Below are 19811 nucleotides of genomic sequence, written 5' to 3'. Positions count from 1 at the left end.
TTTCTTCTGTTTCCTACTTGATTCCTTCCTAGGTTGTTTTACAGTGAAGGTTATATTTGATTACATGTATTTTTGCCTTAAATGATCTGCTTCAGTTTAATTGAAAAAGCCACAGATCACAATTGAGTAATTGGATTACATGGGATGCTTAATGTGTCAGTAATTGAAATTCGTTATAAAAATATCTTCTTTTAGTTCCCTGTTACCTTTTGCTATAACTGTTTTAGTGTTCTTTCTGATGTAGTCATGGAACTTGAAGAAAAAGTTGGGTAGACCATCTGTCAGTATTTATCCTAATCAAATTATGGAAAGCTAACCTAAGAACTAGGCTGTCTTCAACAGCCATCTTTGAGTCTTGTCCGTAAAGAACCTATCTATAATGAGACTTTTGCCCAGAGAAGTGGTGTAAAAATATACCTAAAAATCACTAATTTGAGAAAGATGTGTAACAGGTTCAGATCACAATGCAAAGTTCTCACCAGTCTGTTCTGAAACAAGAAGAATGGTAGTATTTAAGATCTTACACTATCAATATATTAGGATGAGAGTTAAGCATAATTTTTGCTGACTCCCTGAAATGTCTTTGTTCTTTAAGCATCTGTCATGTTGAAACTGCTTGCAAAATCTTAAGCTGAAAATGATATGCTATGCATCTTCGTTTTGGAGAAATTGAGTTTGCAGAGGCTGACAGTCTCTCAGTAGTTACTGTCCTTTAGCAGAGATTCAGAAGCCTTTTTTCCTATGCTTTTAAGCATCTTAAGGTCAGTAGCAGCCTGCCTGATCCAGTAGTAAGTGTTCTGGCAAATATTATAGTTGACATTTCTGAAATTATTTATTTTTGTGTATTGGTGCAGCTTTAATTGTTCTTCAGTGTCTGTAGTTTAGGTTCCAATGGAAAGTAACAAAGAAGGAAACTCACAGTATTGAGTAGGGTGGCTGAGGGAATAATTTCGTTTTGTTTCTAAAAAAAGCAGTTCAGCTGTGTAAAATCAGTAATGCATCATACAGGAAAATTGCCTCAAAGCAATTCAGAATCATCAAAATTCATGTAACAAAAAGTAAATTTAATTTTGTTTTAATCTCTAACATCTAGGTTATCTTAACTCCCTGAAAACATCTATGTCAATATATAGATTTGTGTATGAATGCAGTCACAAATAAAGGAGATGTTGCAATGCAAGTAACAGTTAAGTGGAATAAGCATTAACAAAATGCTAAAAGCCAATACTTCAAAAAAAAAAGGCCATTGTTTGGGGTGCAGTCTGTGATAATACTTCTTGAAGATGAGCACCTTGGGTTCATAAAAATTGATCTACATTGTAATCTGCTTTCTCAACTGTCATTTTATCACTTAAAATACATTAACAATAAAAAATTGTAAAAGTAAAATCAGCCACCTTCTATTTCTTAACAGATGTACCATAGAAAAATTCCTTTGACTAAAATGCCATTAGAGAGAAGCCGTCTTTTAAAAATTTCATAATAACTAATCAGTGCAATACTCATTTTTCACACTTTTTAAGCTGTTAAAGTCAATGAGATTTTGTCAGGAAACAAGAGTAACCTTGTTTGTACATGCAACTTCCATACTCTGCAGTATATAATCCTTTAATGGAGTTTGGCCCAGAGTAAACTTTTTGCTTAAGATCTTATTAGTCTTGTTCTTAATCAGCACTTTTATTTAATTATTTACGTCTTTAATCTTGCCCATTATTCCAGTGTTAGTCTTTAACTTCTTTTGTGTTATGCAGACTTAGCACAATCATGATAGTAGTGGTCTACTAATTATGCATCACTAAATAGTTTTACGGAGAAATTGTTATTTATAGAGAGTTCAACACGTTAAGAATAGAGTTTTGCTTTTACTTGTTTGTAAAGTTGAAGCAAAGATTATGTTAAATTTTCAGGCTCTGAACTGATGCCATTCTCGACTCCACTAGATCTCCACTATAGATTGAAAGTAAGCACATTAATGTGTGGTAACTGCATGTAAATATCACCAAGGCACTTTAATTCTCTGGCATGTCTCTTAAAACACAGTAGAGTTGAGTATCTTACTATGGAATTTTCATCTCAGTCTTATGCTTTAAAAGCCATTAAATACTGGCTTTGCTAAAGAAATGCAAAAGAAGACTGTGTCAGATCTTGGCAGTATACTTAATTGTTTGCTTCCAAGGGTTGTGTCTAGCAGATTTCATAATGGCTGGATATGGATAAAGGTACATAAACCTGTGTTGCGGGGCATGAAGATTGTCAGTTGTCGATATCTCCTAGATGACCACTTTCATTTCCCATTATAGGGGAGAATAAAGAAATCTAAATGAACAATTACAGTACTCTGTTACTCTGTAAAACGTAGATTGCAGTGGATTTCTATAGATTATGTTTCTAAAAACATATTGACCACAGCCTGTTTGCTAGTCCTTTTATGTGGTCCTTTTCTTACTGGTCCTTTTCAGTGCTGGTTTTGGCTTGCAGGGCTGTTTTGTTCAGGGGATGAGGGTGTACATGAGACATAACTATATTTGAAGTCCTTTAGTTCCCTTCTGCTCAATATGAGGGCTTAGTGCAGTTTCCTTAGAGTAAAATAGCTCCATCTCATAGAATATCCTTTTCATCTCTAGTCTGAATGCCCATGTCTTTCAACACTTGGCCTGTAAAGCTTAGATAGTTCATGGATGTGAGGAGTTGAATTTGATGTTTATGAATTGAATTGCCAGCTTTTGTTGTATCACAAAACTTTTCCATGTGTGTTTTCAAGTAAACAGTAGATACAGACAAAGAAGTAGAAAGTTTTTTCACACTCACACCCTACCATTGATTCATATGTAAAAGCATCCCTTTGGCATCTCTGAGAGGCTTACTTTGGATCCTGGAATAATAGTCTCACCCCATGAAAGGTAATTAGAGCTGTGATTTTAATATTGGTAAGATTAGTAGTACAAAGTTTTGAGTCATGTGTTAATCCTATGATTATTTTTTTTTCATTTTAAATTAAAAGAATGAATTTGGAATTTTAAATACATTCTTGCCCAAGACAGTTCCTATTGGTATTTTGTTGGTGCCTGCAGCTATTTCAGTTGCAGACAATAAGATTATTTAATTTTATTTACTTGTTGTCAGAGGCTAAGTTACAGAATAATTTTAGCACAGTATTGGGTCACGATATAAGCATTGACCATTAAAGAAGATTCAAAGGCAGACGTTAACAAAATTGATCATGTCATCCTGGTTTATATATTGTTGCCTGCAATATTAATACATTAATATTTGGAGGAGTAAAAATATAATATTTTACTACTTCAGTAATAAATATTTTTTTACTACTGAAGTAACCAGTCTTGACGCTTAACACTAGTTAAATTTATCCTTTAAGATAATTATTTTGCTTATACAAACTCCAGCAAGAAGACAGTAATTAGTGAGAGCAATAAGATGTAGAAGACTTGTTGGAATGTTTAGCAAAACGTTGTTATAATGATGGAAACAAAACTGACAGCAAAGTCTTTGCTACCTTCCGAGATGTTCACTACATGATGCACTTTTAAAAAACCCAAGGTTTACTATTTTGTTGTAATACTTTTGTTATGTAGGAGGAACTCTAGGCATATAGTTTAGATGGTACTAATTGCTGTAAAAAAGCCATATTCTTTTGTCTGTAATGAAAAGAGAGCTAATCCATATGTCCATGTAAATGTTGCCTTTATTGATAACTCAAATAGTGAATCCCTTTCAAAGGTAATGGAACAAGTTGTTGTAAGTTAGGAAGAAATTGTCCAGAGATACTGTGGTGAGAAAAATGTGAGTTTTTCTTTAGAAAGACCTACATGGAGAGTTACAGAGAAGCAGAGCAGAGGGAAGATGGGCTGTATCAGTTCTCTCATGCAGTGTTTTAGGTCAGCCTTAGAGCATTATCTGTCAGTCACCTGTATGTAGCTTCTCTCACAGTAAAACCAAAATACCTTCTTTCTCTCCATTCTGCATCTGGGTAGCTCACAGTATAAACTATGTCAGATTGGAATTTGGCTTTTCAATAGGAGAGGTGGGACCTGTGACACATAATGTTTTATTGCATCAGCTGCGAGTGCCAACAATGTTACCATGTCAGTCTGCTTGGATGAGTCACTAGTCGCTCCTGTTGACTAACACCAACACAAACTATCAAAACTCATGTTCTGAACTCAAAGGCAAAAGAGAAAAGAAGGGCTTGGAGATCAACAGGATGTTTAGGAAAGTTCCCAAATTAAATAGAGGGAGAGTTGTTGGGTTTTTTTGAAACTTAACTTCTTGCTTTATGACTGTCAGCACAAGTGGTATTCCTTCCCGAGGAATGCAGAGTGTTTCAAATAGCACTGGAAGTCCACTCCTTGATTATTAATAAATATATAGAGTCTCTAATACCATGTTGTGAACTTTTCTCTTGAATCTAAACAGCCAAATACTAATCTTACCGTGTTTTATTGGAAAATTGCTACTTCCTATTGCTTCTCTGCTGGTTTCAAGAATGAAAAATATGAGATTTGTAAAACAAATCTACATCCAAGGCATGACCCTTAGCACCAGGAAGAAATGAGCTCAAACCTACCAGTAGGTTGGTTTTTTTTCCTTAATGCTCCTGAATGTCCTGAGAAGAATCTGCCCCTTATAAGTCTTTGGGAGACTTCACTTGACCTGTTTGATCCCTCTGTAGAGCAGTTTTGTTCTTCTGGTCCCACAGTCCCCTTTGCTTCCAGTTTTACCCTCCTGTCCCTGAGAGCTTTAGGGAGCACAGAAAACACTGTTTGAGACTTCTCACTGTTTCTCCACTCCCGTTAATAGAAGGAGCTGTAGAAGCCCTGATGCAGCGATGCAGAGAACACTCTCTTCTCCCATAGTATGCATGAGAGAATGTGACCAATGGACGAGAAAATACAGCTAATTCCATCAGCTAGAATAACCAGCTTGCTGCAAGGTAAAGAACCAGCCTTGGATCTGCCCATGTCAATGCTCTTAGCTTACTCATTACCTTTCAGACACAAGGCAGTAGTTTCTAGGTGAATATTCTCAGGTGTTTTCCTTTCACGCAGACTCAGCTGAAAAAAGACAATGTTAACTTCCTTTAATTCTGTAAGAAGCTTAAAAATACCCCACCTCATGGTACTGCTTTAAAATCTAGCAGTAGTTCTGAATAAGCAGTTGAGGTTTTTGAGTAGGTACTCAGACATGCTAAGGAAGTGAAATCAATGTGTTGGTTTCAGCAGATGAAACAAAAATCCATAAATGTCCCATTTCATGGAGGATATTTTGTCAGGTTTTTCATAGGAGTATTTAAGAATACTTGCAAGAGCAGTTGAATAATGTGAATTTAGAGTAGATTTCAGAAAGTTAGATTTCACTAAAGTAACCAATGTATATTTAGCTTTAAGATTTTAAGTGAGATTTATTCTTTATAGTAGTAATTTTGTTCTGTATCTACAAATTGCAATCAGATTTAAAAGATTTTAGTTTAATGTATAAGTAGTGTTATTTAGAGTGGTGTTGAGGCGGGTATTATTTTAGAAATGTTCTTTCAAGTCTTTTTGAACTAAAGCAGCATTTGCAGGAGAGAAAATTCTATGCAGTCCAAAAAGATAAGTTAAATAAGTTAAATCCTCTGACTTCTCAGAACTTTAAATGGGCAAAAATTTTAAGTAAAAATAATGTGATCTAACATGAAGATTCTAGAGGGAAAGAAGCTCTCAGCTGAACAAAGTTAGTTGTTCATGCAATTTAATTTGTCAAGTTCCTTTAATGCAGGTCTTCAGTTCATGCTGTGTTGTGCTACACTTATTTAAAAACAACCACAGTTACTCTTAAAAAAGTATTTAAGAAATGGAAATGTTCAAAGTATTCAAATTTATTTTTCATTTCTCCTTCTCTCCTTTTAGATTTTTTAAGTGATTGGTAGGATATTTCCATGTTGTCTCCTGTGTCATAAATTCTCGAATCTATATCATAATAATTGAGTTGAATATTCCCAGTATATCTTCCAGAGTCACAGAATATTAGAATGCAGTTCAAGTTGTGTCTTGGTCATCTTTGGAGATGAAAAGTAGCGCATGGAGTAGAATTCTTGTAAAATGAAAAAAAAACAAAAAAAAGCTTGTCAGGAGTGGGCTAGCTTAGGCACTGCTCTAAAATGGAGTCTTGCTCTGTGTTTAATATAAATAGAGCTCCTGCTGTTTAGGAAAATACAGGTTGAGCAGTGAGGATGTTGTCAGTGGTGTTTCCACAGGTCCACAAGAACATCATGATTAGATCTCTTTGAATATCTGCAAGAAGAAATTTGCACCTCCCTGCAAAATCATTCTAAACAACCACAGGTTTTTCCAGGTTTTGTATAATTTCTCCTACTAATGTTAGATGTGTTTCCCACTATCACCTGCTTATTTGTCTCAAATTAGTAATTCACAAAAAGTCTTTCTGCTGAAAATTATTCCTAAATACACAGCAGGCGTGCAAGGTAATCTCCAGATTACTTGCCCATGTTTTTTTCCAGACACTGAGGTTTTTTCTTCTTTTTTTCCTGACCTCCCAGTGCAATGTTTCTGTCTCTAAGATATTAAATCACTTAAAAACTGTCTGGCTTCCAAATTCAGTTGGAGTAAAAGCTCACATCAACAAGGTCAAGGGAAGGGACTTCCAGACAATGTTTTAGAAACATTTGGTTCTTCTGGGAATGAATACCATGGGCTTTGTAGGCATATTTAGGAAGGAGGAGGCCTTCACTATGAAGATCCTTCTATTTTCTCTCCATGTTTTACACAGTATTTTCTTTGTAATTTGTTCTTTTTAGGGGTTTTAATTACTCCAAAAAGAAAATTCAGCTTCAAAGATTATTTTTGTATGGGGAAAAAAAATCATGGAACCTTTACAAAAATCAGATAATTGTCAGTCAACACAAAATCTGTCTGCAGTCACCTTTACCAATGTATGTTTCTCAATTTTTTTTTTTCCAACTTGTGCACAAAACTGTGTGGATGTTTAATTGGAAATTTTAATCTTTAACTCCGTGGCATTTTTTCATAGGAGCTTTATTCCATAGTTGTCTGTGGAGCTTCAGTTCAGTAGGCAGTGAAAACAGTTGAAACCATGATTGTCCTCTAATTCTGGTTACAGGTGACCTGCATATGTTAATTGTCATCTTTGCAGAGCTTTTCATTTTATGTGCTGATTCTCCCCTGATTTTTCCTAGCAGGAAGATAATTCTAACTTTTGTAGACCTTCACTTTCCTCAAGTCACTTAAGACATCAGGACTCGAAAGTATCTTTTCTAACTGTTTTGTTGTTATATGATTTTAGATTTATCTTCTTAGTTTCTTATGCAGTAAATGAATGTATGCCCAAAGCAATTTTACTTTGTTTGGTTTTCCCCTACCCACAACTTTTTAGGAATTGATCCCACTCATACTGTGTACAGCCTGCCTCCATCCTGAACCCAAAGAGAGAGATCAGCTTCTGCACATACTGTTCAATTTGATCAAACGACCAGACGATGAGCAAAGGTGTGTTTGCGCTTGTGTGATATGGGACAAGCAGGAACTTTTTTCTCTGTGCAAGCAGCAGAACTTGTAAAAATTGGATATGATTGGGTGGTATTAAACAAGTTTTGTTTAGCTGGTGTTTTGCTTATATAGTGTTGACAAATTTATGCCAAGTTCAGGAGTTTCCATTTCCATGATCTGTACTTCCAGTTACTGAATTGTAAGAATGTGCTTATAAGCTACAGTGTAATTTCAGTTCCTTTTTCTGTTCGAAGATGAATTTAAACTGTTTTGCTAAAATGATCTTTAACATCATAATTCTTAGCACCAGTTGATGTAGAAATCAAAACAGCTTTTATTTTAAAATCTGTGTTAGTGATCTACATGTTTGTTGAGATGACCACTACATTTCTTTAGGGAAAATAGTGTTCTTTCTACCTGTGGCTCATTAATATGGTGGGAGTAAAAAAATCAGAAGAGTGTAGCAGTGATCTAGGTCTAACAAGTGTTAAGGATGTTGTTTCATTTTGGTTAAGCTTCTGAAACAAATTACACCTTTTGTTCTATAAATTTAATTCTTCCCTAGTGCTCAGGAAAACTGACTTTGTACTGATCTTGATGAAAGTATCCTTAAGGTTGAAAGACAGTGCCCAAGCTGGTATGTTTTCTTCTCTTAATTGTGGAATGACTTTCCATGTTTGATCTGTAGCTCTTCCATTATTTTCATTAGAGATGTTTTGGAAAGCATCTGTATCTATTGTTGCTCTAGGCTGTCTTCAGACAAAATAGGCTTTATCAAATAGGTGGAAAGCATTTCTTTTGGAGACTCTCCAAAACTGAAGTGTTCAGGCATCTTTTTAAACCATTCTCATGGTAAAATTTAGAGATTAGGTATAATTGAAAGCCATGGCTTTGGAGACAAAAAAAAGAAGCTTAAACAAAAGCAACTTGTAGCATAGTGGCACCATGTAGATTGAAATTACAAAAAGATGCAGTCTTGATTCTACTTCAGAGTCATTAGAAATCTGCTTCTGAAGTGTTCTAAATGTCCCAGTGGATTGAGAAGCTAAAATAATTTGTGGTTGAAGGGGAAGGAAATTGCATGTCACTTGGAGTCTCTTGTGATTAATTTGTTACAGGATTGGTGGCCTATCAAATCCTATCAAATAGACTTCTCATATCCCCCCCCATAGGTGCATTAGGTGTGTATATTCCAGCAGTTAAGAAAGAAGAAAAATCTTTTTTCCTTGAATTTGTTCCATTTTTGTTGCAAATTAGAGATTTATATATAGAAATAACTTGTTTCCATGTGAAAGCTGGGAAAAATAGTCTGCCATAAACTCTAGGACAAAGCATGCATATACATAATATACATTTGCACACATAAAAATAACAAGTGCTTTTGAAGGTGCCATAATCAGATGGAAAACCAGTTAAGATTACATGAAATAAAAGGGATTCTGAATAGTAATTAAATAGAACATACTTTTTCAGAATTTAAGGGCGGTTATATTTATAGATTTCTATGGAAGTGTATTATGCATGCTTTGTTTTTATCTAAATATATTTAAATATTTTAGAAGTCTTATGCAATATGAAGTGAGCAAAGACATTCAGGTTTAGTCACCAAAACGATGATGTTGATTATCTCATTACTTGTTTGCCTTCTGCTGTACTGTACAGGCCTACTACATTGTACCTTGCTGTAGCAGCTGATTAGTTGACATTTTTAATTTGCTAAGTGAGAGAGACTGAAATGGGACATTGCATTTCTAAGAATTAACCCATTAAAAGAAATATTTTGTTTTACAATGTCCAGTATCTGAAGTATGGTAACGGTTGTGCAGAAAGACTGGATTATACCTCTTGCCCATTTGAGATGCATTTTGGTGTTTGGCATATTTCTGTAGTCTTGCACACTGACATTGGATTTGACAAGGCCACTTGTATCCTCATGGCTTTGCTCATCAATGTTCCGTTCAACTTTTGAGAATGCCTATCAAATGCTCTTCTGCAAAGGAGCAAAAATGTGTTCATGTAACCTCCTTTTTGTACAGTTATGTGAGTTTTGGAGGCCAGGACTCATGATGAAGTGAGATTAATGTTTGACTCTAATAGGACAAGATTAAAACATTGCTTCAATCGCCTCTTATTCAGATCCTTACAGCTTTCATTTCCCTGAAATGCTGACTGTTATATGCTGATAAAATGGTCACAATAAAATATTTAAAATCTTATTCTAAAATATTTTTGAAATGTCTTCAAATTCTCATCTTGGTAGGCAAGGCAAAAAGAAATCTGACTTAATTTTGAGATTTCATGGAACTTTTTAAAAAAAGTTTTGGTTTAAGAAAAAATATTTTGTTTTATCCCATTTATAAAACAGAAAATTTCAAGTGATTACTGTATTCTGCTATTTTCTAATGTCTTGAAAATATAAATTCTCTTGCCCAGTTCTGTGATTGGGTGCAGTGTATAGGAACAAAGACACTGCACAGTAAGTAAAGACAGTAATTCAAATGCCTATTTTGTTTGCAGTAGAACTTCGAATTACCACAGGCTTTTGTCTCCATATTGCTATCAGCTGTTGATTTCTTGAGTCTTATCTAATAATTTTTTTTGTCTCCTTACTTTTTACCTTAATCAAAGGCCTAGTTCTGTGAATGTGGCAGAGAGGTAAAAAACCCAAACACACACAACACAGAAGAGATTGCTCTGATTGTTGGCATAAAGAATGCTGGGATTAAAAAACCCAACTTTTTGTTAGGATCTTTCTCCTAAAAAGTTCTTAAAGTGAATGAGTCTTTTTTTGGTGGAGTATGTTCTCTAAGGGGTTAAAAGATAACCAGCAGAATCTCTGCCTTTCAACCTTAAGGGGATGCTATTGGTACAGAAAATATTTAGGAGTCTAGACATGGCACTTAAATGGTAACAAATTAATTCTGGCTTACATTTCACAGAGGAATAATAAGAAACTCTGAGTAGTGTCCAAGTCTTACTGAGGAAGTGATAAAATTGAGTCTCATGTCCACATATTATCATTTGAAACTGGGTATTTAATAATTCATGTAGGCTCTAAAGGTAAATAGAATTGGTGAACTGCATTCAAAGTTGGTACTATTCCAATCCTATCAACAGGAAAAATAGAAGTAGAAACATCTTAGCAAGATAGACACTCATTAAATAAAATAGCACAAATGACAATTTAGTACAATCTTACTGAAATTTTATATATGCCTCTGTGCCTATAAAATTGATGGGAAAATGGCAATTTCTTGCAAACTTTAATGAAAGGTTAAAGAGTATAAGAATATGAACACAAATAACAGGTGATAACAGATCCTACTGGTTGATTACTTGCTTTCATTTTTTAGTGGTCTTTTGAAGATTACTCACAAGAGTGAAGTTCAGTATTGTGTGAGAGATGACAGTAACTTGCATGTCAGAAGGTTGCAAAACTGTGTCATAAAAGAAATAAGCTGCTTGCTCTGAATAAAGTTCATTAAATCTCACAAATGCTTCTAAATAAAACCAGTTACTTCAGTGAAATACTGATAGTATGATAGTACTAGGTAATTTGGATCCTTTTACTGCATGATAATATTCGGTACTAAGAATTAAATGAGAAATTTAGTTAGAGACTGCCAATCTCAGATTTTAGAAAATCAGAAATACCCAAATCAGAGATTCTCAGACTAGTTTATGGAGTTGAGGATCTGCAAGATTTTGGAAAAGGCATTCTGAATATAAAACAAGGTAAAACATAGAATAGTTTGGGTTGGAAGGGATATTTGAAGGTCATGTAAGCAAATCTCCACCCTGCAATGAGCAGTGATATTAGTGGCTTTCAATTTAATATTTAGTCTTTAAGTCAGTGTGGATGGTGTGGAATCTTGACTGCAGACAACTATCTATTGCCTGTCAGCATGTGTTTTTCCTAACTTAGGAATATATGTTATATATTATAAAACTTTATAAACAGGTTAAAGCTTTACATTTATCTTTTCAGACAGATGATACTGACTGGGTGTGTGGCATTTGCCCGACATGTTGGACCAACACGTGTAGAAGCTGAACTTTTACCACAATGTTGGGAGCAGGTAACTGATTAGTGTTTGCTTTATGCTCCAAAATCAGTTAAACGTTTATAAAGTTGAGTTTTACTTGTTCAAGGGGGAGGTTTTGGGTTTGGTTTTCAGAAAGATATTTGGATGTTCTTTGTTCTCATCGTATATATTTTTATTTAATATTAAAAATACCTCAGAAGCAGAAAGCTTATTAAAGACTATCTGGAGAGATTTTAGTTACCTGCTTGTACCTGAATAAGCTTGTTATATTGAAGTGTAGATAAGGACATGTTCATCATCAGTGTTGTGTGACATATTGCTAGGTAGGTACTTTTATAATTTTTGCTCTGCCTTCCAGCCTGTTGGAAATCCATTTTCATTCAAAGATTTTATTTACTGGTTTTTTTTTAATGTTGTATTAAGTCCCTGGAGCAGTGGCCACACCAGCTAGTTTAAATTCTTAAACAGAAAATCAAAGACCAAAGTACTCACAAGCGAGTCTCTCATAGATGAGCATCTGTGACACGAGCCTGAAGTTTACATCTCTTGTAGAATCACAGTGATCTTGTTCACAGATACTCGAAATTAATAGAAATAACTGAACAATCAGATGGAAATGTTTTTACTGTTTCATCTGAGGCATGGAAGCAGAACTACATGAGTTCAGGTGAAAATCTGTTGTATTTTCCTACCACAGTGAAGGAAAGGGGGTTCATCATTGCCTGAGAAGACAATGAATAACTAAGCCATGACGGAGTGGGAATGCCTGCTTTGATGGCAGTCTTTCTGGTCTGGTAGTTTCCTACTGTTCCTTGCATAACACAGCAATCTGTGTTTCCCAATAAAGTCTAACCTTTAATAACCTTAATGCTTTCTGACAGTAGAAGTATGAAATTATATGCAGCATTTGTGCTTGTTGTGAATGACTGATGTATCTGTTGATTAAGTGAAGGTCTCGCGGCAGTAGTAGTTTAAAAGGAGCTGTACAAAGACTTCTGTATTTTTGCCTAATTTTGTAAGCAACATTTTGTTTTCTTAGTCCTTATGAAATTTAAACTGTGATTGAAAAAAAACTATCTCACCTCAGGAAGAGCACATTCTTCTCATCCACTTCTTGCTAATTGCTGATGCGAAAGAGAAACGAGTCCAACTGTACAAGTAGAGCATCTCAGACTGCCAAGTCATATGGCATAGAGCACTTACCTAATGCAGTTTGCCAGGCTTTGTTTGGCAGTACTGGAACCAGGTCATTATTTTCTCCAGCTGAAATACCAGCTGAATCTCACTGTCACAAGTCTTGAGTTTGTAGAAGGAACTTTAGTATAAACATCATTTTCTACTTTTTGCAGTAGATGTGTAAATCATGAAAAGGGTTCATGCTCTTGGTCTCCAACAAAAATCTGTTTACAGATGCAAAGGTCTGGGCCCTCAGGAAGTTCATCCTTTTCATTGATATATTGTGGAGCTCAGTTATTAGGCTAGTCTTTTTAAACTCTCTGCCTGCTCTTTTGCAGGTAAAATTTGGTAACTGACTAAGTTTAGTTGAAGGCTCTATGAATGCTAAAAGGGCTACTCAAAACTGGTGACCAGTTATTGACTTCCAAAATTACTCAAGACAAAAGGAAAATAAATAATAATAAACATTTTAGTTACATTTCATTTCCAGGGGCCATTCATCTTCTCTGAACACAAACCTGACAGAAATTTCAGTCTTTTTTCCTCCAGTATGTGTTTGCAATATCAGGGGTGATCTTTGTATTGCCATGCCAGACTACCTACAACCTGTAGGGGTATAGAATATAAGAAAATAAAGACAGTGCAGAAAGTAATCTTACCCCTAAGGAGTTTCAGCTGGGTCAATTATCAAAGATTAGGAGCAGGCCTGACTTTAACAGGCCCCAGCTGTAACCCATGAGAAGAAGAGTGCTGTACAAGAGTGGGGTGGCTGGGTGAGAAGGGAACTGGAGTCAGTTGGCTCCTTTGTGAAGAAGAAAGGGTCAGTGCTCTGAGGAGCTGCCCACAAGAAACACCAAGAAGGTATGAAACTCTTGTGATAATAAACAGTATAGAACCCCTACAATAAGATGGCAATAAAAAGCAGCTGAAACTTGTCATTGCTGTTTCCCTCAGGTAGGCAGAGCTCCAGAAGGTTATGTGTGTCTATGTTGCTAGTGGGGAATTTGCATTTGAAAAGATGGCACATAAGTAAAAGATTTTATAGAATAATAAAGAAGGTTTGGAAGGGACCTTAAAGGCCATTAGCTCCAAGTCTCATCCAGCCTGGCCTTGAACACTTCCTGGGATGGGGTGTCCACGGCTTCTCTGGGCAACCTGTTCAGTGCCTCACCACCTTCACAGCCTAGTAGGTTTTAAAGCAGCCTCTTACTTGTCCATAATATTTTTCATCTGAGATCTCCATACTTCCAAGAAATTATTGCACGTGCTCTACTGATGAATGAATGCAAAATAATGATAGACACACTCAAAGAACGTTCTCATGCTTGAGACTTCAGTTTAGTCCTGAAGCTTATAATTTGTTAATTTAAGTCTCTTTGAAATCATCTTTTCCACACTTGATTCTTGAGAGTTCTCAGTAATTTCATACCAGAGCAGTCAGAGTCAAGCATCATTGTTGAGTGTGCTGAGCCAGTCATCTCAGAAAGTTGTCAGTTTGGTTGTGTTGTTTTTTCTATGTAAATACATCCTGGCTATTTCCAGCCACATTCTTGTCCTTTGGATGTTTGGGAATGCCTTGAAAGGCTCATTGCTCCGACAGCTTCCCAGGAGCTGGTGTGAGGTAGGCTGCCCTGTGTTTGATTGGGTTCTCTGTCTTACCCTTCCTGAGGGTAGCAGTGACATTAGCTTCCAGTCCTCAGGGATTTCCCCCATTGCCACAACATTTTCTTAATTGTCAAGAGTGTTCTTGGAATGACATCAGATGTGAGCACTCATGGGTACATCCCCATCAGGGCCCAAGACTAGTGTATGTCCAATTTCTTCAATATTTCCTGGCTGCTAGTTTCTGCTAAAGGTCCTCCTGGTGCCAGAATTTGGCATGGATTTTAGGGACCTCAGACTACTGAAGGCAAGTCTTTCAAGACAGAGGCAAAGAAGGCAATGAGTACTTTGGTCTTTTTTCATGGTGAGATGGTTGCCTCACCGAGGCTATACACTACATAGCAAGAAAAAGGCAATTGCACCAAGTGCTGCATATCCTATTTTATTTGACAGCATGAAAAAGATCATATTTTACTCTCAGCATGGTACCACAGACTTTTTTATTCACAAAATATTGAAATACTTCATTGTTTCATTGTACAACCATTACAGCCACTAAATCTGGCTCCACCAGAATGCACGTTTGATTACAAAATGTTAATGATAAATATTAAATTTGAAAGGCAGAGTTTTCAAGCAGCTTTTGAGTAGAAAGGGGAAATATCACAGGATCAAGAGGTTCTGGTAATATGAATTGTTTTTAGAGCTGTGATATATTTATGCTGGGCTTCAGAGCAGAACTTAATTAGAAGGCAAATGTGTTTAGGCTTCCACAGGTGTTTTCTTCTGACTGTGATTGCTTAGCAAGACCTGGGCAGCTCTGCTACACTGCTTTGCTCAGAGCACTAGAGGGCACTTGTGCAGCTCTTGGAGAAACAGTGCTCCTGAAAGTCTTCATAAGACAAAATATTTTGTGTCATGCCAGTTCAGGACTTACGCAGATTCTTTAGAGTACAGCAGCCCATACACTGCTTTCCTTTTTATTGCTTATATGGCTTCTCACATACATATTTGCTTCTCTGACTCTTTCCCTACTATAAGCTATGTCTTTTAGGACAGCTGCCTCACTTCTATGCCTCAGTGCAAGAATTTGAGGCTGCTTAGTACCCAGGTGCAACTTCTGTGAGCTCAGTCAGTGTTTATTGAAGAGGTGCAGACACACCCCTCTAACAGGGTGTGCACCCCTCTGCAGTTCACTCTAACCACATTTTGAATGCTGGTTACTGCAGAGCAAACAGTCCATCTGTTTCTCTTTACCAGATCAACCACAAATACCCAGAGCGACGGCTGCTGGTAGCAGAATCCTGTGGAGCTCTAGCACCTTACCTTCCAGTAAGTATTAATAGACTCCAAATACCTGCTAGGGAAAGCAGGGTACAAATCTGATGCATAATGTAAGCATTCTTTATCATTTTAAATATCACCAAGTGTGTATATTATGCACAGACAGTCAAATTGTCGTCTACTTTATATCACACATGAGATTCATTAAGTCACTTAAGGAGATAGTTTGTTACAAATACAGGTTAATCTAGCTATAAAATGTTTCTAAAAACAATGTGAATATTCATTTCAGTAAAAATGAGGTAAAGAAAAGATAGTTAGGACCAATTAAGGAAACAATCTATGAAAAAGGAATTGGCACCCCGCTGTAGTGTTCTTCAGACACTGTGGAATGTTACATCAAGAGTGCCGCCAGTTGGAAGAAGCAGTGAAATTATGTCAGTGGTAAACTAGAATTTCAAGCTTCAGAGAAAGGGTGGGGGAAGGGAACTTAAATTAAAATCCAATTTAGCAATGCAGTGATTACTTAAAGTCTAGGCCTATAGTAGTTTTACTGCTGTAAGTTATTTTTGGTTCCTTGCGAATGAAAGGACCTTAGTTCTGTGCTTAGTAGGACAAAAGTCTCTCTAATGAAGCTACTGACATTTTATATTCATTCATTGTGAAAGCTGAACATGTAATATTCATAAAGGATTTTATGGTTGGAGGAAGGAATTTTGTGAGCACTAATAGGTGTGGGAACTTTTTAGTATAGTTGATACAAATCCACATTTCTTGTTTCATTGCCTTTAACAAATATGTTTCTCATTTACAAACAGAAAGAAATTCGTAGTTCCTTAGTACTTTCCATGCTGCAACAAATGCTAATGGAAGATAAGGCAGATCTGGTACGAGAAGCTGTGATCAAAAGCCTTGGCATCATTATGGGCTATATTGATGATCCAGATAAATATCAACAGGTATCGTTTGGTTTGGGTTCTGTATGTGTAAAATGCTTTCTATAGATATTTCATAAATAATGAAGGAGGTTGTATAATAATAGATGACTTTTTAAATTCCTGCATTTTTCTTAATTCTTTCCAGTTACTTTAAAAAATTGATTATTTATATTAATGTTGATTTTACTATATCACCAAGACAAAACAGAAAAACTACAAGTAGCTGTAGAATTTCAGGTGTAAGCCTTATATAGAAGCTGCTCTAGTAGTTCATAATTTGCCTTTAAGAGCATATCACTTTTCTGCCCATCTGATATTATTAGCCAGTTTGACATCCCCACTTAGTAGTACAGATTCATTTGCTGCAACAAAGTCTGCCTATAATTCAGCTTAATGCTGAACAATAATGTTTCACATAATTGAAAATAAAGAACTTTTCCCTTTGAGTATTTGAATGTGTATATCAGTTTTTGGGAAATAATTGCATTCATTACTGTCTTTTACCAGGGTTTTGAACTGCTGCTTTCAGCTTTAGGGGACCCTTCAGAACGTGTGGTTAGTGCAACACATCAGGTATTTTTACCTGCTTATGCTGCCTGGACAACAGAACTGGGAAATTTACAGTTCCATCTTATACCTACACTGCTTAATAAAATTGAAAAATTGCTCAGGGTATGTACTCAGCTGTTTCTACAGTGGAGAATTTTCTTTGTATTCTTCACTTGTACTTTGGAAGAAGAAAAAAAACCCACCAAACCTCCCCCAAACTAAACATACTCTTCTTTAATACTGATCTGTTTTATATCTTAATAGCATTGCCCCATGTCTAAATTGTGTAGATTTTGGTAAACTGCAGTTTTTATTAAATAAGCAAGAAAAGTAGATTTGAATGGTTAAGTTAGGTCGTTTCCAGTTATGATCCAGTTTTCACATCTCATTTGATAGATAACTCAGAAGTTCTGGAAAAATTGTGTGCCTCATAGCTATCTAACACGCTTGAAAGAAGATGCTTGCTCTCAGAGTACGGGTGACTTGTTTATTTAGTTTAGATGCCTTTGTCACTGAGGCAAAGGATCCACATTTCCAAAATGTGCTGAAAAATGTTCTTTCAAAATATCAGTCTGTTCATCAGGATGAACTGTTAAATGCCAAAGGTTATATTGCCTGAATCTTTTCAGCAGAGGTGACCTAAGAGTGGCAATATATGCTCATGATTAGGCTAAGTTGCTTTATAATTAGTGTGTCTGGGTAGAAGCTCATCGCAGATGTGCTGATGCCTTGCCAGGGAATACACACCTAAGGAACAGATCTTCCAAAGTAAAAACTTCCAAATTAATGTCCTGTTTGTTTCAGGAAGGAGAACATGGCTTGGATGAACATAAGCTCCACATGTATCTGTCTGCCCTGCAGTCTTTGATTCCTTCTCTGTTTGCACTGGTGCTACAGAATGCACCTTTTACAAGCAAGGCTAAACTTCAGGGAGAAGTACCACAAATAGAAGGTAAATTATTCGTTTCTGGATTTTTATATTGGTCTACCTTAGTAAATTCTTAAGTAATACTTCCTTTTTTCACCCCTTGCTATGCTTGAGATACCTGATTATCACAAAAAACCTTTAATTTATTTTTCTCTACTTCTTAGAAGAAGCTTTTAGAAAGCAAAGCAATTTTTAATTGTACTTCCTAAAGGTTCCTAAAGAACTGATTTCCATTAATAGCCAATAATAGCTCAGGAGGGCTGGCCTCAGATTCAGTTAATTCTTACAAATTTATGGAGTGGGAAAAACACAGCAAAATGCAGCAGCATCACCATCTGTTATCTGTGTAATATCCTAGAAGACCATCCCATCCCTGAAAGTGTCCCAGGCCAGGCTGGATGGAGCTTTGAGCAACCTGGTCTAGTGGAAGGTGTGCCTGCCCATGGTAGTAGGGTTGGAACTAAGTGATCTTTAAGGTGCCTTCCAGCCCAAACCATTCCATGACTGAATGGCCTCATGGTGAAGTTGTCCTTAGATCAGCAAACCTAGCCTGTGGAGTGTTTTCTCCTGTTGCAAATACTTTAAAGATGTTATTGGTAACACCTGCCACCATGCTGATAATAGTGCTGTGTGTGAAGATGCAAAGGAAAAGTAACAAAGGAGAATTTGGAAAGTAGCTAGTGGTACATTACTGCTGATACTCCTTTGAAAATGGATGCCATGGTAAGGCTCATCTGTCTGACTTGAGTAATTTGAAGATGAGCACTTTTTCTGGGTGGCTACTACTTAAATAACAAATTCAAAAATTTCAGGTTTCAGCCTAGTCTTCTCCATGCTGAGCAAGCACAGCTCTTTCAGCCTTTCTGCATAGGAAAGGTGCTCTGTCCTTTTGTTCACACTTTTGTAGCCCTTCTTCGGACTTGGTCTAGTAGGTCCATGTCTTTCCTGTGCTGGGGACCCCAGAGCTGGATGCAGCACTCCAAGTGGAGTCTCATGAGAGAGAAGCAAAGGGCTAGAATTACCTTCCTCATCCTGCTGCCACGCTGTTTTGGATGCAGTCCAGGATAGTGTTGGTTTTCTGGTCTGTGAGCAAATATTGCTGGGTCATGTCCAGTTTTATCATTGACCAGCACCCCCAAGTCTGCTCTCAATCCCTTCCTATCCCCCAGCCTGCATTGCCCTGACCCAGCAGGGGTGCTTGCAGCACCTTGTACTTGGCCTTGTTGAGCCTCATGACATTCCTATGGGCCCATTTCTCAAGCTTGTCCAGGTCCCTCTAGATGGCACCCTGTCCCTTAGGTGTGTCACTGCACCACTAGCTTGGTCATCTGCAAACTTGCCAAAGGTGCACTCAATCCCTTTGTCTTTGGTGAAGAGAGTGAACATTACTGGTCCCAGTATGGACCCCCGAGAGGCACAACTTGTCACTGATGTCCATCTGGACATTAAAGCATTGACCACTGTCCTCAAGGTGTGGGCATCCAGTCAATTCCTCATTGACTGAGAAAGCTGATCTATCAAATTCATATTTCTCCAGTTTGGAGGGGATGTTTTGGGAGACTGTCAGAGGCTTTACAGCAGTCCAGATAGGTGACATCTGCAGCTCTTCCCTGTTCACAGATACTGTCATCCATCATAGAGGGCCACCAGGTTGGTGAGGCAGGGTTTGACCTTGGTCAAGCTGTGCTGGCAATAATAATAACATAATCTCCCTGTATTTTCTCTTTTTAACTGAGGGTTACATAATCTCTTCAGAAATTACTTT

The 19811-nt window shown here is 36.7% G+C and overlaps 1 protein-coding gene across 3 annotated transcripts in view; it reads left to right on the top strand.

Annotated features, from left to right (window-relative positions):
- The window catches only part of RELCH (RAB11 binding and LisH domain, coiled-coil and HEAT repeat containing), a 76932-nt gene that overhangs the window by 35032 nt on the left and 22089 nt on the right, over nt 1-19811 (top strand). For all 3 annotated transcript variants that reach the window (XM_074545000.1, XM_074544997.1, XM_074544991.1), the window contains 6 exons: nt 7411-7523; nt 11512-11602; nt 15608-15679; nt 16450-16590; nt 17077-17241; nt 17923-18070. In XM_074545000.1, coding sequence (XP_074401101.1) covers nt 7411-7523; nt 11512-11602; nt 15608-15679; nt 16450-16590; nt 17077-17241; nt 17923-18070 — 730 coding nt within the window. The remainder of the gene's footprint in view (nt 1-7410; nt 7524-11511; nt 11603-15607; nt 15680-16449; nt 16591-17076; nt 17242-17922; nt 18071-19811) is intronic.

This window comes from Zonotrichia albicollis, chromosome 1 (assembly GCF_047830755.1).
Source record: "Zonotrichia albicollis isolate bZonAlb1 chromosome 1, bZonAlb1.hap1, whole genome shotgun sequence".
NCBI classification, from domain to species: domain Eukaryota; kingdom Metazoa; phylum Chordata; class Aves; order Passeriformes; family Passerellidae; genus Zonotrichia; species Zonotrichia albicollis.
The sequence above is the reverse complement of the archived record's forward strand: the minus strand, read 5'-3'. Positions and strand labels throughout refer to the sequence as shown.